General features: G+C 33.7%; 1 protein-coding gene across 3 annotated transcripts in view; it reads left to right on the forward strand.

Moving 5' to 3' along the window:
* The window catches only part of LOC137401225 (MFS-type transporter SLC18B1-like), a 32,775-nt gene extending 17,201 nt beyond the window's left edge, over positions 1–15,574 (forward strand). The window contains exons 1-12 of one of the 3 annotated variants that reach the window (XM_068087626.1): positions 787–846; positions 2,026–2,311; positions 3,208–3,281; positions 3,839–3,986; positions 4,438–4,506; positions 5,282–5,369; positions 6,231–6,373; positions 8,113–8,208; positions 11,671–11,780; positions 11,999–12,094; positions 12,841–13,012; positions 14,072–15,574. In XM_068087626.1, the coding sequence (XP_067943727.1) occupies positions 2,039–2,311; positions 3,208–3,281; positions 3,839–3,986; positions 4,438–4,506; positions 5,282–5,369; positions 6,231–6,373; positions 8,113–8,208; positions 11,671–11,780; positions 11,999–12,094; positions 12,841–13,012; positions 14,072–14,299 (1,497 nt within the window). In that variant the 5' untranslated portion in view covers positions 787–846; positions 2,026–2,038 and the 3' untranslated portion in view covers positions 14,300–15,574. Of the gene's footprint in view, positions 1–786; positions 847–2,025; positions 2,312–3,207; positions 3,282–3,838; positions 3,987–4,437; positions 4,507–5,281; positions 5,370–6,230; positions 6,374–8,112; positions 8,209–11,670; positions 11,781–11,998; positions 12,095–12,840; positions 13,013–14,071 lie in introns of those variants that run through there. The other 2 variants (XM_068087627.1, XM_068087628.1) reach the window with 2 other exon arrangements.
* Positions 15,575–15,645: the final 71 nt, after the last annotated feature.

Here is a 15,645-nt window from a genome sequence, read left to right on the forward strand (position 1 = left end):
GAAATTGAAAGTCGGTCTAGAATCATACTCAATTGCGAACAGCTCGATACAATTTCTTCCTAGATTAAATTGATCTTAAGCTCATTTGCTCTTTTACACAAGACAGTTCTTGGTCGGTGATTAAAACTGTCCAAACAATCAGCATGAAATCGGTTAGTTTGAATGCAGTATTAATCAAACAAGCGACTGATTCTGGTGGAGAGGTAAAGGGCCACTATGGATCTTTTTAATCTCAATGAACTAAAAATACTATATAGAGTAGATAGCAAGAGCAAAACTCTGCTAATGCTATACAATCCAAGTTGAAAACAAAAAATCATTACGTTTTACAGTAGCTATGATTAGCAACCATTTAAATTAACAACAATCTCAAATATGTAATCATTTCACTGTACGGTCCAATTAGCAATCGAGTATACAACCCTATATCAATTTACTGCTTGAAATATTACCACTAACCAATTGATCTAACATCAGCAGCTAACCGTAAGTCACCAACCTATACCTGACTTATAAATTTAAGTAAAAACTATTTTCATCTCCCTTGTACCGTCATCATATTGCACTGAGTAAATCGATTAAAAACATCAGATGAGGCATAGAGTATGGTATATATGGTAATATTATTGTTTGACCTGCTAAACCTTAGGCTTGCTTTCTTTGAGCTTCCAATTAATAGCAATAATTAATCTTTTTTTATCATGGCAAATGAAGCGAGACACTATGTAAATTAGCTCTACTAGAGCAATCTTAAATTTGTAAGTACAAGATTCAGCTGAAGAGTGTGAGACAAAGCAGGCTACCAGAATCAACTCAAATACTCGTATACTTTGGTATACATACCAGGTTAGTAGAAATTTTAATAACAGCTTGTGTGTCCTCACTATCCTGTGCTGCAAAATGCCTCAGCATCTTAGGATTTTGCATCAGACAGTACCTATGACAAACTGGAGGCTGTGCGGAGGCGAGGCGACCAGTACTGGCTTCCAGCAGAAACTGCTGGTACTGGTCATCATAAAAATTAGTACCAGCAGTTTCCTTCAGTGGTTGCAGCTACTACCATTATCAGAACGCCGATCTTAGAGACGACTTAAGATCTTTAATCGATATCACCACTCAAACTCGGTAGTGGTAGATCGATACATCAAACGTTTCTGCTCGGTGAGTAAGCATCAGCACCAGTACTTCATATCACAGTTCAACACGCTACACCATCAGGGCTTATTATTCATATGTACAGCAAGAGCAAGGAACTTACTAACGTCCAATAGCAATCTTTCAGTACCGCCTGACACCTAGTTTGCGTGCATTGAACTATAATTCCAACTTCGTTGCCGGCTGGAAACGATGTTATTGTTACTGAGACAGCTTTGTTATGAGACTGAATCACAGCTTTTTCTGGTGCTGGAGACTGTAGGAACCCGGATAAACATACAGGAAAAACCTTTTTCTTCATCAGTTCTGTTTCTGTTCTGTTCACCGGCCTCAGTTGTTATTGGTCCTTATGTACGTAAATGTCTGCTAATAATGTTGAAAAATAGATTGTAATGAATATCAGTTAGTATTAATGTTTGGGAACATTTGAAATGTTTTTAAAATGCTAAGTTTAAAGTTTGTTTCACAGAAAGAATAGGTTTCTATTTTAAATGTTCGAGTTCTGATGTTCACAACCATAGTTGTAAAAAAACAGACTTTTGATACTTTCATTAAACCTCTTGAAACTTCAAGAACTCAATTGATTTTTCTAGCATGAAGTAAAAGTAAAAAAAAGTTACTGATGAAAGCGAAAAGTAGATGTATTGCCTGATTATATACTAACAGCATGTTCATGCACAGTTTCACTGATTGTTATGCAGCCTACTGTTAGGATTATAGTAGTATATCTAGCCTATAGGAAGTAGGTAATTAATTAAACTACAATATCTTCACTAATGCTTTAATTTATGACTCTTTAGGCACTCTTGTATTTGATAGAGTTAAGTTCTTACACTGAATGTCATTCTAAACTATGTTTTGCATTTTAAGTTGATTAACTAGGATGGAATCAACTGATGATGATGAGACACAGCTGTTATCCGCTGATGATCCTGACATGAAAGATGGTCTACTTGATACAAATTCTAATAAAAAATATGGAATGCTACTATTTTTGGTGTTTCTACAATGTTTATCACGAGGGTCAGATACATTGATCTACCCATTTTATCCAGAAGTAGCAAGGGTCGAAGGTATCACTATGGCTTACATTGGAATTGTTTACTCTGCCTATGACCTTGCCAGATTTATCTTCGCTCCGTTTTTTGGCACAATTGTAAGTCAACCTTTATCAAATATTAAAAAACTTAATAGTACATATTGACTATACAGCTCTATTTACCAGAAGTATCTTATATACAAAAGAAAGATTACATTAAGTGAAAAGTAAGAGAACTATTTAAAAAGAAGCTACAGTAATTACTACGCACTTGATTTGTATTTCTTCAGTTCAAACATAGCATAGCTTTGGGTTTCAATTAAGTTTTGAATTACAAAATTAGAGCATACAGTCATTTATTCTACAAGCTAAAAGGTTATAAATTTTAATAAAAAAGAGTTTTTATGAAAGGCTAAAACTAACATTGGATGATGCATGAAACTGCTTGAGTTTAACAGTTTTCATTGCGTTAGCACAACTCCCATATTTCCATGAGTATCTTTAGATTTCAAGCTAAGATTAACATATTCTAATTATACATTTTAAACAAAAGACCTTAACCAGGCCTGCACTCATGTTAAGAACTACATAGGTCTTAGTTATTCAGAGAGTTGAAGGTTATAATAATCATGTCTACTTCCCAATGGTAGAATATAAATACATTCCCAATAGAGAGAAGGTAAATCTAACTACACATATTGTGCTCCAGCTTATCATATGCACAAAGCAGTAAAGAATCTTATTACTATTTGAGAGCAAATTAAATGAGTCGATTTCTACATTTTATTCGTTAGACTCTAGTATCTGCTTTTTTATAAACATAAACTAGTGAGTGGTTACTTTGATTAATTTTAATAGTATTAAAACATATATTGTTGGATTGAGCATCATTTACTAAATTATTTGACTTGTTGAATTTCACTTTATTTTCATGTAACTATAGATGACATATATGTGGTGCCTGAATACACTTGATATCAAAATCTACTGAGTGAATTTATTTGTTGTTTTAGCTAACCAGATGGCCACCTAAAAGTATGTGTATAGTTGGAACTCTTATGGCAGGAAGTAGTCCAATACTCTTTGGGTAAGTTCAAATACCTGTAATAAGATTTAAACAACAAATTATAAAATATAGCAGTTTTATCATCAAAAGCTTTACAAAGTTATCTCTTTTATCTATTAACTTAAATAAGGTAATCATGATAATAATAATCTTATAATTTCTTTGACCATAAAACATTTTCCTCATAATATAAAGTTTGAAAGTGACAGTTGTTTGTCAAAGTTTGAAAACCTTTAAAGTGGTTTATTTTTTCTTTCAATTTATTTAAACTGCACAAAACACCTTTCTCATGATATGAAGTCATGTTATATATGTTTACTGAGTTATCTCTCTTATCTATTAACCTAAATAAGGTAATCATGATAATAGCATCATAATCTTGCTATAAATGTTAATAACTCTGCTGTCATTAGCTGCCGTTCTTACGTATATTTCTGTAAAATCTATAATAACAGCGCAAATAAATTTAACCTCAAATTTTGTTGCATGCAGTTAAAAATGCATTTAAATTGGAATGCTTGGATAGTTTTTACATCTTGCTGTGCTGTACAGTGAAAAATAATAAAAAAGTATTTTAGATATGTGGGAGCAATATCAAATGGATGGAGCTTCCTAGCCTTATGTACCATACTGCGAGTTTTTGCAGGAGCGGGCTCCGCAATGGTAACCATTTCCACAACTAGTATACTACTGAAAGCTTCAGGATTCCAGACTACCAGTGTCATAGTATGTATATTGCTAATCCCGCACAATTTTTATACACTTTTGTATCTCAATACTTGGTGTAAGTGTGTTCAATGTCTTTCAACATAATAATACATATGGCTATTTTAATAACCCACATCTACACCTTTCAGTTGGAACCAAGTCAGTTATTTATTATATTCAACTATGATGCATCAGGTAATGTTTAGTGAGAAATTATCACTCAAAAACATTGCTTCGAACTTATTTAGCCTGAAAATACCTGTGTATTAGTTTGGTTAAATATACTGATTATTGACGTTACACTTGTTTTAGTACATCTCCTTGGATTTGAGTAAGTTAAATCATGCCATGTGTAGTGAAATAACGCTAAAAATTTCTATCAATTTGTATATTCTTCTTATATCTTACTTCAATTTAACAAATTTGTTAACGCTATAAAATGTTTTGAAACTCTATTTCCTGTCTACAGGCTGTAGTAGAAGTAGGGAATGGGATGGCTTTTGCTTTTGGTACAGCACTAGGAGGCATACTGTATGAGGTAAAATTTAATTTCTTCTCTGTTAATGCATTGTTTGAGACTAAACCTCTGCAACGCATGTAAAAGTATTAAACATTGTGGCTACTCTCAACAATAACTTGGAGTTCTTAAATTCGTAGACATAACCAGAGAGTTAGCCATGAGCAACCATGACCTTCTGCCTATTCAAAGAAATGGGGTCTCTACAACTTGATAAAAACTTGCCTCATTTTCTCTAACTGAGTACTGTCAATTTGAATTGTTAAGATGTGTAGTAGCTAATTTAGCTTTAGAAAATCAAAACTTTAATGTTTTTAGACATCACTCATGAAGTTTCAGAATGCTATGTAACTTTTGAGCATTGCTTCTCTTTAGTGTTAGGGCTATTAGTATTATATAACTGTAACTGTATATTATTAATATTCTAATTACACTATCTTACACACTCCTAGTCTTCAATTCTCAATCTTCTAGTTTTATAGTCCGGTCGACGACGATTAAACTGACAACCACTTGTAGAAATGGTGAGGGCAAACTAGACACCTTTACAGAACCAAATGTGTACATCTGTAAAATCACTGTGGGCTAAACCAGTGATGCATAATCGCAGCCTTTAGAGGGCAAGGATAAATAAACCTATTCATCAGCCACTGCAACAGGATGTAAATGCTAGCATGTCTCGACCTGTTCTTGTCCGCTGGATACCATTTCCTTCCTGTTGAGATAGTGACATTGGTCTAGCAAAACTTCATTGGCTATTTACTCATACCTTGTTGTCAACTTGTACCTGTCTCAGTTTGTAGGATATACTGCAACATTTTGGGTCTCTGGTGGAACTTTGATCATATTAACTCTGTTCATCGCATTCTTCATTCCAGCTGTTGGTAAGTCTGTGAGGAAGGCAATATTACCAAAGAGAGATGATAAAACTGTAAATTTGGTTAATATATATTGTTTGACAGCAAAGAAAACATTGCTTACATACCTATTCTAGCAGTAATTCTTTAGGGATAGAATACTCGGTGTGCGTTCTTAAAACATTAAATATTTACTACAGAAATTTTTTTATTTAATTTCTATTCAAAAATATAAAATATATTTTTACACTCTTTGTTTAACATTCATCAGTAACTATCCGCCTCCTTTAACTAGGCTTGTCATCAATAAATGTGATTAGCTATTTGACAGTAATCTACTAAAATCATTGGATGGGTTATCTCACCTATAGTGACAATTTAAGCAGGTGCTTGATCTATTGAGAGTTGTAAGCTATTAGTACAACAATTATGGGTACAGCAATAAATCTTTGAAGTACATTTTAACTGCAATTAGTTCTCAAAGTATAATTAAATATTTTATGGTGCCTTTTGTCTAAGTGCATTAGGCTCTACATTCTTTAATGGGAATGCATCACAATCTGTGGTAAACTCTAGCTCTCTGTAGTGTAATGGTTTAAAATCGCAAGTCACTCTAAACGGCTGTATAGCAAAATAGTTAATTACTGACAGGTGCAAACTGTTATAACAAGTTTCAACAGATACTGACAGATGCTAAAATCAACTAGCCAATTAGTTACTAACTGATAAGTACTAGCAAGTGCTAACATAATATTTACTAAAAATAAATATTCCTGAAGTAACCATGTATTTTCAGAGGCTGACTAGTGCTAACAAGTAACAAGTACTCACAGGTGCTAGCCAGTAACAAAAGATAAAATTCTACAATTTTTCCAATTTTTATTTCAGTGGAAGAAGAAAAGAAATCTCAGCAAGGGTTGTTTAGACTTCTGACCATACCAGGATGTGTGCTGTTATGTTTGACTTATATTTTGGCAAGAATGCAAGCCACGTGTCGAAACATTGGTCTTACAGAGCTGTACATAGATGATGTGAGTATTTCACTGGATGTTAAAACTGACCTAGCTATTTATTCTACATTTTAAAGTCTCTGTATGAAAAATTTACAAAATAGTTAGAACTGTCTAGCCTGTTAATATTGAGTACCAACATAAGATTCATCCTTGATCTTACCAACTAATAGGATAACAAATAAATATTTTGTTTTCCTTTAAAAACTAATTGTGCAGTTATTTATTAGAATGTTTATATTTTGAGCTGAGAAAAAAATTAAAATAATTTGAGAAGGGGTGATAAACTAAGTTATACCACAAAATACAAATGCTGATCTAGGTTTTTAGCTAAGGTCTGCTGTTTGTTGAAAATTAACTTTGGGAGATACAAAGAATGTGAATGGCTAATGACAGTATTTTGGCAAGTGAAAGTGTAACATAATAGGAACTGTTTACCGGAAGGTTTCTGAGGTGCAGCCATCTGGAGCACATCAATTTAAACAGAAACACTTTATATGCTGTTGCCTTTTGCTTTATGAAGCTACTTTTTAGATAAATGTATGTAATTTTTGTTCCCAATCATGATGGAAACAAAATAATTTTGGTAGCTAACAGAAACAGCAAGTCTCAATACTTAAATCACTATGATGGTATTCACATAGTTCACTTAAAATTTAATAGTGGCTCAACAAGAAGTCTGATTGCTGGTACAACTCTAAAAACTTTCTACGACAATCATAATTGAATAGGATCGATTGGAACTATTGGGTGAGGTAGCGACTACAAGTTTCAGGAACACATTAGGGCACAAATTTTTCTAAGCTTTAACCAAGAATAGAAGCCATATCATGAGCCTTTGTCAACGCTACTGCAATATTTGGAATTTTATAGTAGAGAAAATACATTTTTAAGGTTTATAAAAACTTATTAGTACAACTTAGAAATGCATTCCTAAGTAATCATTAGTAATGCAGACCAAAAAGATTGTAAGCAGTTGTAAAGGTTCAGTCGGCCTTTACTCAGGCATGATCTAGATTGCAAGATTGCTGCATATATTCTAAGAGAAGTGAGTATCATTTTTCGTTTGTTTTATTCCAAAGGAATTTCCATTAGGTGTGTAGCTGCGACTACTCCGCTCTCCTAGTGAAAGCGCTTTCTATATATTCGTATATATCCTCCGGACCGTATCATGGAACCGGGTAGGAAACTGTATAAAAAATAATGATTAATAGAGTCGCTAACAGAGTATTAGAGTGGCTTATTTAATGCAAAATGCAATATGCAAATTACATATAAGAGCAATTATATGCGAGTATATAAGGATAAAACATCAGAAATAAATTCATTGCTCGGCGTCCGCCACACAGTCCCAACAAATAAAAAGTATCAAAAACGCTGCTTTGAATGATTAAAGGGAAAAATATCTTGCAGCAGCCAATCATTACTCTCCTCTCATAGCATCAGGTAATATATTATAATACTTAGGGTAGTTGGTTCGGTGTAGCAGGTTTATCTCGTAAACACCAACTAACTGTCACCTTCATATTTTAAGGCATCTTTCCAAGCCTGTGAATCCTCCAAGGCTTGTAAAATAGATATTTGCATATATACCTAAAATGTTAATAATATGCACCTACTATGTAACTCTATTTTTTACTAAAAGTTTATAACTCTAAGTTCCAACTTGGCTCACACAACTCTTGTTTCTTTTCAAGTACTTTACTTTTGTCCACTAAGCCAGTATAATCTGATCAAGTTCACATAATTCTATTTTTAAGCTCGAAAGTAATCCGGCAGTTCTTGGACTCCTCTATGCCTTCTGGTCAGCTGTATACATTGGTTCTTGTGCCGTAGTTACAAGGTTACTAAATAAGGTAAGATCTGTCTGTACTTTCTGTAAACAATGGAAGATAGAGAATAACAGTTTTCAGTATATATATTGTATATTCTGCTGATAATTTGTTTTCATTGAGTGATGTCATAGGTAATAGCATATTTACAACTAGCTGCATTACCCGCCTACGGGAACAGATTCACGTACACCATAAGGTTTATTGAGAGTTGGCTTTCATACTGTAAAACAACTCCAAATATGCAGTCTGCTGAAATTGTTGCCCTGATCAGAGTATGCATACACATATACATGTCAATAATGTTGGGAAGAACAATGGAAATCTGCAATGTGTTTTACAGCTAAATGCGTGTAAAATATAGTAAATGTTCAAGATTCTTGCGTCTAGATTCCTGCATCCGTTCATACCCGTCTATATTTGCAGTTGATGATTGCGCACTTTTTCTGCCAAGTCCCCGACTTGTCCGACCAGTCTTTAGCCGCCGAGCAGTTGACAATCGCGCTCTTGCACTTGCTTTGCGATCAATCGCCTCGCACTCGCAATCAATCGCCTTGCAATCAATCGGCTCGCACTCGCCTCACAATCAATTGCCTTGCACTTGCCTTGCAATCAATCGTCTCGCTATCAATCGCCTCGGAATTAATCGTTTCACTATCAATCGTCTCGCAATTAATTGTCTCGCAATTAATTGCCTTGCACTTGCCTTGCAATCACCTCGCACTCAATCGCCTTGCACTTGCCTCGCAATCAATCGCCTAGCAATCAATCGCCTCGTAATCAATCGCTTCTCACTCTCTCACAATCAATCGCCTCGCACTCTATCACTTTGCAATCAATCGCGTCGCACTCGCCTCGCAATCTATCGCCTCGCAACCAATTGCCTCGCACTCGCAATCAATCACCTTGCAATCAATCGCTTAGCACTTAATCGCTTCGCAATCAATCGCCTCGGACTCGCCAGCTCGTTTATCCGGAGCGCCACGCCTGGTGACTCTTGCTGCACTCGGGGCAAACAAGGTCTCACACGCATCCCCCAGTGATGCCACAGCTCCAAACCTGAACCGCTAGCTGCATTACTCGTCCACGGGAACATATTCATGTACAGCAAGAGGTTTATTGAGAGCTGTTTTTCATACTGTAAAACAACTTCAAATATGCAGTCTACTGAAATTTCTTGCCCTGATCAGACTATGCATACAAATATGCATTCATACATATCAATAATGTTGGGGAGAACAATAGAAATGTGCAATATGTTTTACAGCTAGTCTACAATGCATCAGTCTTGAACCAATCAAATCAGAGTTGTCCTATTTGTGTACAGAGAACTGATAATGAAATTGACATTGCAAAGCAAACTGAAGTTCTTCAAACTGGCAGTATTGAAAATTTTTTCATCTTTTAAGAAATTGTAAAAAATATTTTGCTATTGCCAGCATTTATTGAATGGAGACTTCCACATACTTAAAACACTAATCATGGCTCACCAGTTCTTCATCTATTGCCTGTGTTTGACATCGTATATACAAACAGTAATGTGGTTGTGTCAATAAAGTTTATATGTATAACAGCACAGACAGTATGATGTTCAGGCAGATACAGCATCACCACCTTACAATAATAAAACATAGCGCCAACATAATAGCCTTTTTATGAGATACAATAAGGAAAACGAATGCGTGAAAATATATATACACTGTATATATACTGAAAAATATGTTAGAAAATGCTGCATGTGGATAATATGTAGGTATAGCAGAACATGAAGAACATAGCATGACATAACAATAACATAATGTTAATTCAATGCAAGCATGACATAACAATAACACGATGTTAGTTCAACGCAACACTTGCGGATGGACAACATTCTTTGTTTTTCTGTCGGTGTATGAACAAGCAGTTTTCAGCTTGTGCCTACTTTTGAGCAGGTGACGTACAGCTGGTCATGGCTAAAGCAGGGTGACCATAAGTCGATACCAGCTGCTCTTTTTCTTCTCACCATCGCCTATCGCAACGCTCAGAGTACCAGTGCATGTTCTGTAGTAGTAAGTTACAGTACTCGAAGCTGGAAAAAAATTAGTAACTCAGCTGCTGAAGGAAATGAACATGGCCCACTATCACGAACAGTGGCAAATCCAATGTTTTTAAGTAGTGGAGGTGTAGCAATTCATAGACAATACAACATTGAATGAGAAGTACTTTCCTTTTTGAAGTAGAAATTTAGTAGATGAAATGCGAAAACAATTGTTTAGGTGGCCGGAAAAAACAAACGTTCACGCTGACCTTTCTTGTTGGCAGTAAATATTAATTACATGTAAATTACTACTCATTAATTTATTTAATGAGTAGTACATTTGCATAGCTGTATAAGCACCTTTGTATAGGCCGCAGAACTCAGGATAGTTCTTTTTAACACGGTAGCAACTTTGCTGTTTAAAACGGAACAGGCACTGTTTTGTATATACCTACGCTTTTTAACCTAGTGCCTAACAGAACAGTACCGTTAGGCATTGTTTCGTTTTTTCTTTCACCGCTAGAGGCGCACTATCCAGAGATTTCGGTTAATGTGCCCTAGCAGTGAGAGAAAAATCACAGAATAGCTGCACCCTTATATAAGTCGCTTGCCTCAAATCATCATAAAAAGTAGCGGCTAATAATCCAAAAGTATGGTATTTACTACTCATATTAATTCAGTTGGCTTCGTATGACCATAATTTGTACAACGAAAAAAGGAAAGACAACTCTTTAAGGTGGTCAAACACACACACACAGGTTGCCGTTTGTATAGTAGATTGGCTACAAATTACACACTACAGAGTATAGATTATAGAATATAAATTACAGTCCCATATAAACCATTGACTGTCAACTGTTGACAAGACATAAATTAAAGACTATAGATATTTAAACTAAGACTGCAGATAGTTGACTACACACTCAACTACTACACAAAAAATTAAACTGGTAGAGTAATGTTGGTAGATTATAGATAACATTTTACCTACTCCAAACTGTAGATGACAGATGGTAAGCTATGAACTATGGACTGTGGACTGTAAACTATAAACTATCGACTATGAGCTGTACAGATCTTAGACAACAGATGACACTTGACAGTTTATTAATGACAGATGACAGATGGCAGGCCCCAGATCATGAAGACCGAATTTTGCATGGTCTAGTTACTTGTTTACATTAATTACTTCAATTCACTTTTGTATCTGTTTATTATTAAAAATCTAATCACTGTATAGGCTTGTTTAAAGTTAAAGAACAACTGATTGAACCTCAAGTATATAGTATATCTCAAGTATGTATTGTGTACGACAGAGTGTAAATATTGCAAAATTCAAAGACTTTCTTTTTAGCTGTTTACCGTTGAGTAGCGTAAATTTATTTAGTATTAACACACTACAAAAAAGTAGTGCAATAATTTTTTGAATAAATATTTTTTATATACACTGCTGATTTGTAATACAGTTTCCACAGAACAACTACCTTGCTTTGGTAATTTCCTGGATTTTGTCTGGTGTCACGGTTCTACTAATATGTCCTTCACCTTTGTTAGACTTCATCTTTCATGGCAGAAAGTAAGTAAACATATTTACTTAAACCATTTCATGATTCACATTTGAGAATTTTGAACAAAAAAATGTGCTAGTATGGTGAGATTTTTAGGTGTTTACATATCTGTTATTCTGTTACTCTTTGTATGCATCATTGCTCATACATGCTATGCTGCATCTGGATAAAGTGTGTAACTTTTGATGTGTTTGTTGATTGTGCATCTATCCCTGTGTCATTGCAGGTACTTTTGGCTCACCACCATTGATATGGCCTTTGTCTACATTCCATTATCTGTTACATACATAACACCTTTTCAGGCAACTTTAAATCTTGCTGAGTAAGTATTGTCTATCTCTATCACAGTAGGGATGTTTATAGAGGTTACTAAATAAAAAAGTGATACAATTGACTGCAATGTAGGTCACTGTTTTGCCATAATTAGAGAATTGTAGTTCTTTATGGTGTTACAGCATTTGTAGATATAAGTAATCTACAGTGTGAAATCAGTCATAAAGGATTTTATCTAATTACATATATAGGTCCTCACCTACTGGTGCAATTTTTTTATTTCAGCGACACCCCAGCAATACCACTAGTTTTGCACAGATATATAGTTACCAGTTATTATACGTGTCAGCCACAACATAATTATAACTGGCGATAAATCTAAGACATTCCACTAGTAGGCTTACAATGTTAACACAATAAATTAGCTCAAAGCTTAATTTTGATGTTTTTTTATTCTGATGCCAGACAATTTGGCTGATCTATTCCATAGTTCGTATTGATAATGATCATCTTTTTTAAAGTTATATAGAAAATAATTATAGTCAATGAATTTCTATTCAAGATTTACCAATGAAGATACACCTGACTACTTACTTATTTGTTCTAAAATTGTTATAGTAGCGAGGCTGTTGTTTTTAAAATAATTATATCACCTTGATTATCACATTCAACTATAATCAAATACCTCACTCATAGCATTCATATGCAGCCAGAACACAGTTAGACTTTACATGTTTTCTGAGCCTTTAGTAAGCCGCATACAACACGCTTGCATAATTTTATTAAATCTTTCAGGATGAATGGATATAAAAGGGACAGTCTGCACACCTATGGAATAGTAACCGGTCTTGTGAACAGTGCATTGTCGCTTGGCTCTACCGTTGGGCCTGTTATATCAGGAGTTATCATTGAAGGTGCAGGTTTTGGATGGACCACAACTTATCTAGCATTTGCTAACTTTATAATGGTTAGTTGTGTATATCTCTACAGCTAGTTTTGCCAACAGGATGTACATTTGATGTTTTGATAAAGAAAAGCTACAACACCATTTTTTTTCTCACATACTCAACCATGTTTGTTTCTATTATCATGGCTATAGTGGCTTGTAAGTTGGATTTCCAATTCATTCAGAATTCTCTACACAGACAGTGTTATTCCTTCAGAGTGCCACATTGTATTATCGTATTATTTTATTATGAAGTTGTAACTCCCATTACATCCTGCTGTAACTTTACATAGACACATACTGTAAGTTCATTTGTGTTATCTTTTAATAAACTCCACAGCTAGCATAAGGGTTGAAACTTATTCAAATTTGTAAAACTTAGTTAAAAAATGCTAAACGGTTTGTATCACATAATAACAAATTTATATGATCTTAACCAGTCAGCTTGTGATCCATCGGGTAGATAGATATACATTATAAAATCATATCAAAATTATGATAGACTGTTACAGTAGCAGTTAAACTGATTGTCTTTACTCTACTCTTATGATATTTACAGTAACTATGCTGATCTCTCATTTGCCTAATTAACATGTACTTGTTTTTATTGGTCTATTGCAATATCTATTGGTAGGTTTGTTTATGCTGCATAGAAACAATGCTAGAAAAGATTGATATAAGTACGTAATCATATTTATACTTTAATCTACCGACTGATCATAAATATCAATGATATGTTACATTCATGTGAAGGGAGATATAAAGCAGTATTTTTCAAGCCTTTGTTGTAGATTACATACTTCTATAGATTTAGTAACTCGGGCAGTAAAATTTATCGATGCTATGTAAAGCTTCAAAATATTGCTTGGTTTTTGCTCAGTTTAGCTTTACCACAAAAGAAATATTCTTAAAATTATGTTACTACCTTTCAATGTAGTTTATAGTAATCATTAACAAATTTTACATTAACTCTTTTCTAACATACTAAGTACCACCCAGTGTCATAAGCATATCAAAAGTTTTTAGTTATTCTGTTTCGGAATCTGTTTAAGCTTTTTATTTTATCTTTTCTATTTGCAGGCACTTTTAATTGGATGCTACTCTATTTATATGAGAGTCACGGGTCAGCCAACAGAAGTAGTAGAGTCTCAAGATAATGAAGAAGTCAAGGAAGAAGCTGTACACAATACAGAGAAAGTAGACAATGCGAGAGAGGTTAATGAGAAGATAATAGAAAAATACTTGAAACATGAAGACTTGACTAAAGTTTATCTTCAGCAACCAACCTCTGACTCTAGTATCAAATAATGTAGGGTTGACTTGTAGAGTTGAGTTTGTGATAATTTAGAAGCATGAGAATCAGAGATATCTCACCTAACTCTGAATTTATTCTATGTAGTTATCATGTTCTATTAATTGATATACTTTATGTTTGGTCAGTATGAATCAATGTTTAAGTTACCAAGCTTTGTGCAGCAACTAAAATAGCGGACAATAACAATTTAAAAACAATAAAAAAGAAAATGAACAATTTTGAAATTTTTGAAACTACCATATACTTTAAATGCGTAAAAGTGAATTTTAGCTTTCTTTCATTTAGTGTTTATTAGGCTATGTTAAAATTTATGGAGTCTCAAATTGTTGTACAGAATGCTTCATTTTCAACTGTCTGTATTCTTTTAAAAAGTACAGCGGTTACAAAACAAAATTCTATTAAATGCAGTCAAATGTATAGCTGCTATTTTAATTTTTTGTTCAACATAAAACAGTTCCAATTTTTGATACTTTATTGGCTGGGGTTTGTTGACAGCATTACTTGGTTGTCAGCAATTATTTTTGTTCATCAACAGAGTATAGTTTGCTCTATGATTTCAATATTTGATTGTGGCTGTCTTTTAAAGTTTTTATGCATAAACAGTAATAAGGGCTTCTGTTGAAGGTTGGTTCTTATTACACTGTCAATATAACATAATTATAGCGTATAATTTAATACATTGTTTTTATAGCAGGTATATAATAACAATACTAATTTTAATAATACTAACAATAATAGTAATAATACAAATAATAATAGTAAAATTGCTATTATCTAACCACAGTAGATCAGAGATTATCAATTTGACTTGAGACAAAAAAAGGCTGTTGAAATAATATTACAATGTCAACAAGATGAATCTTATCTTTTAATATGTCACAAAGCCTATGATTGGCCTTTTAATATGTCACAAGGCCTATGATCGGCTGGTGAATGGCTGTAGGAGCTATTGTACTAAAACATGAATTCTTTAAAATATTTCTCAAGAGTTTGTATAAAAATAGCTCTATCAGATATCTGATCTTTTTTACAAACTTTTGAGAAACTTTGAAGCATTTAGGCTCCTATAAAAGCAGAGCATCATGGATTTTGTTTATGTATACGATATTTGAAAATACAATTTGACAGAAGTCTCAGACTTTGGCTTGCAATGTTGTACATGTAAGTACTACTTTTTCAAAGTAATCATTTTAGTACTATAAATGTTAGGACTTGAGTTTTGTACATGAAAACTGTTATATACTAATATTTTATATTATATTATGATACGCTAGATTATGTTCTTTTATATTGTTTAAATAATATAGTGAATTAACTAATATTTTCAGTTAACATTCTA

Source organism: Watersipora subatra, chromosome 7, assembly GCF_963576615.1.
Source record: "Watersipora subatra chromosome 7, tzWatSuba1.1, whole genome shotgun sequence".
Taxonomy (NCBI): domain Eukaryota; kingdom Metazoa; phylum Bryozoa; class Gymnolaemata; order Cheilostomatida; family Watersiporidae; genus Watersipora; species Watersipora subatra.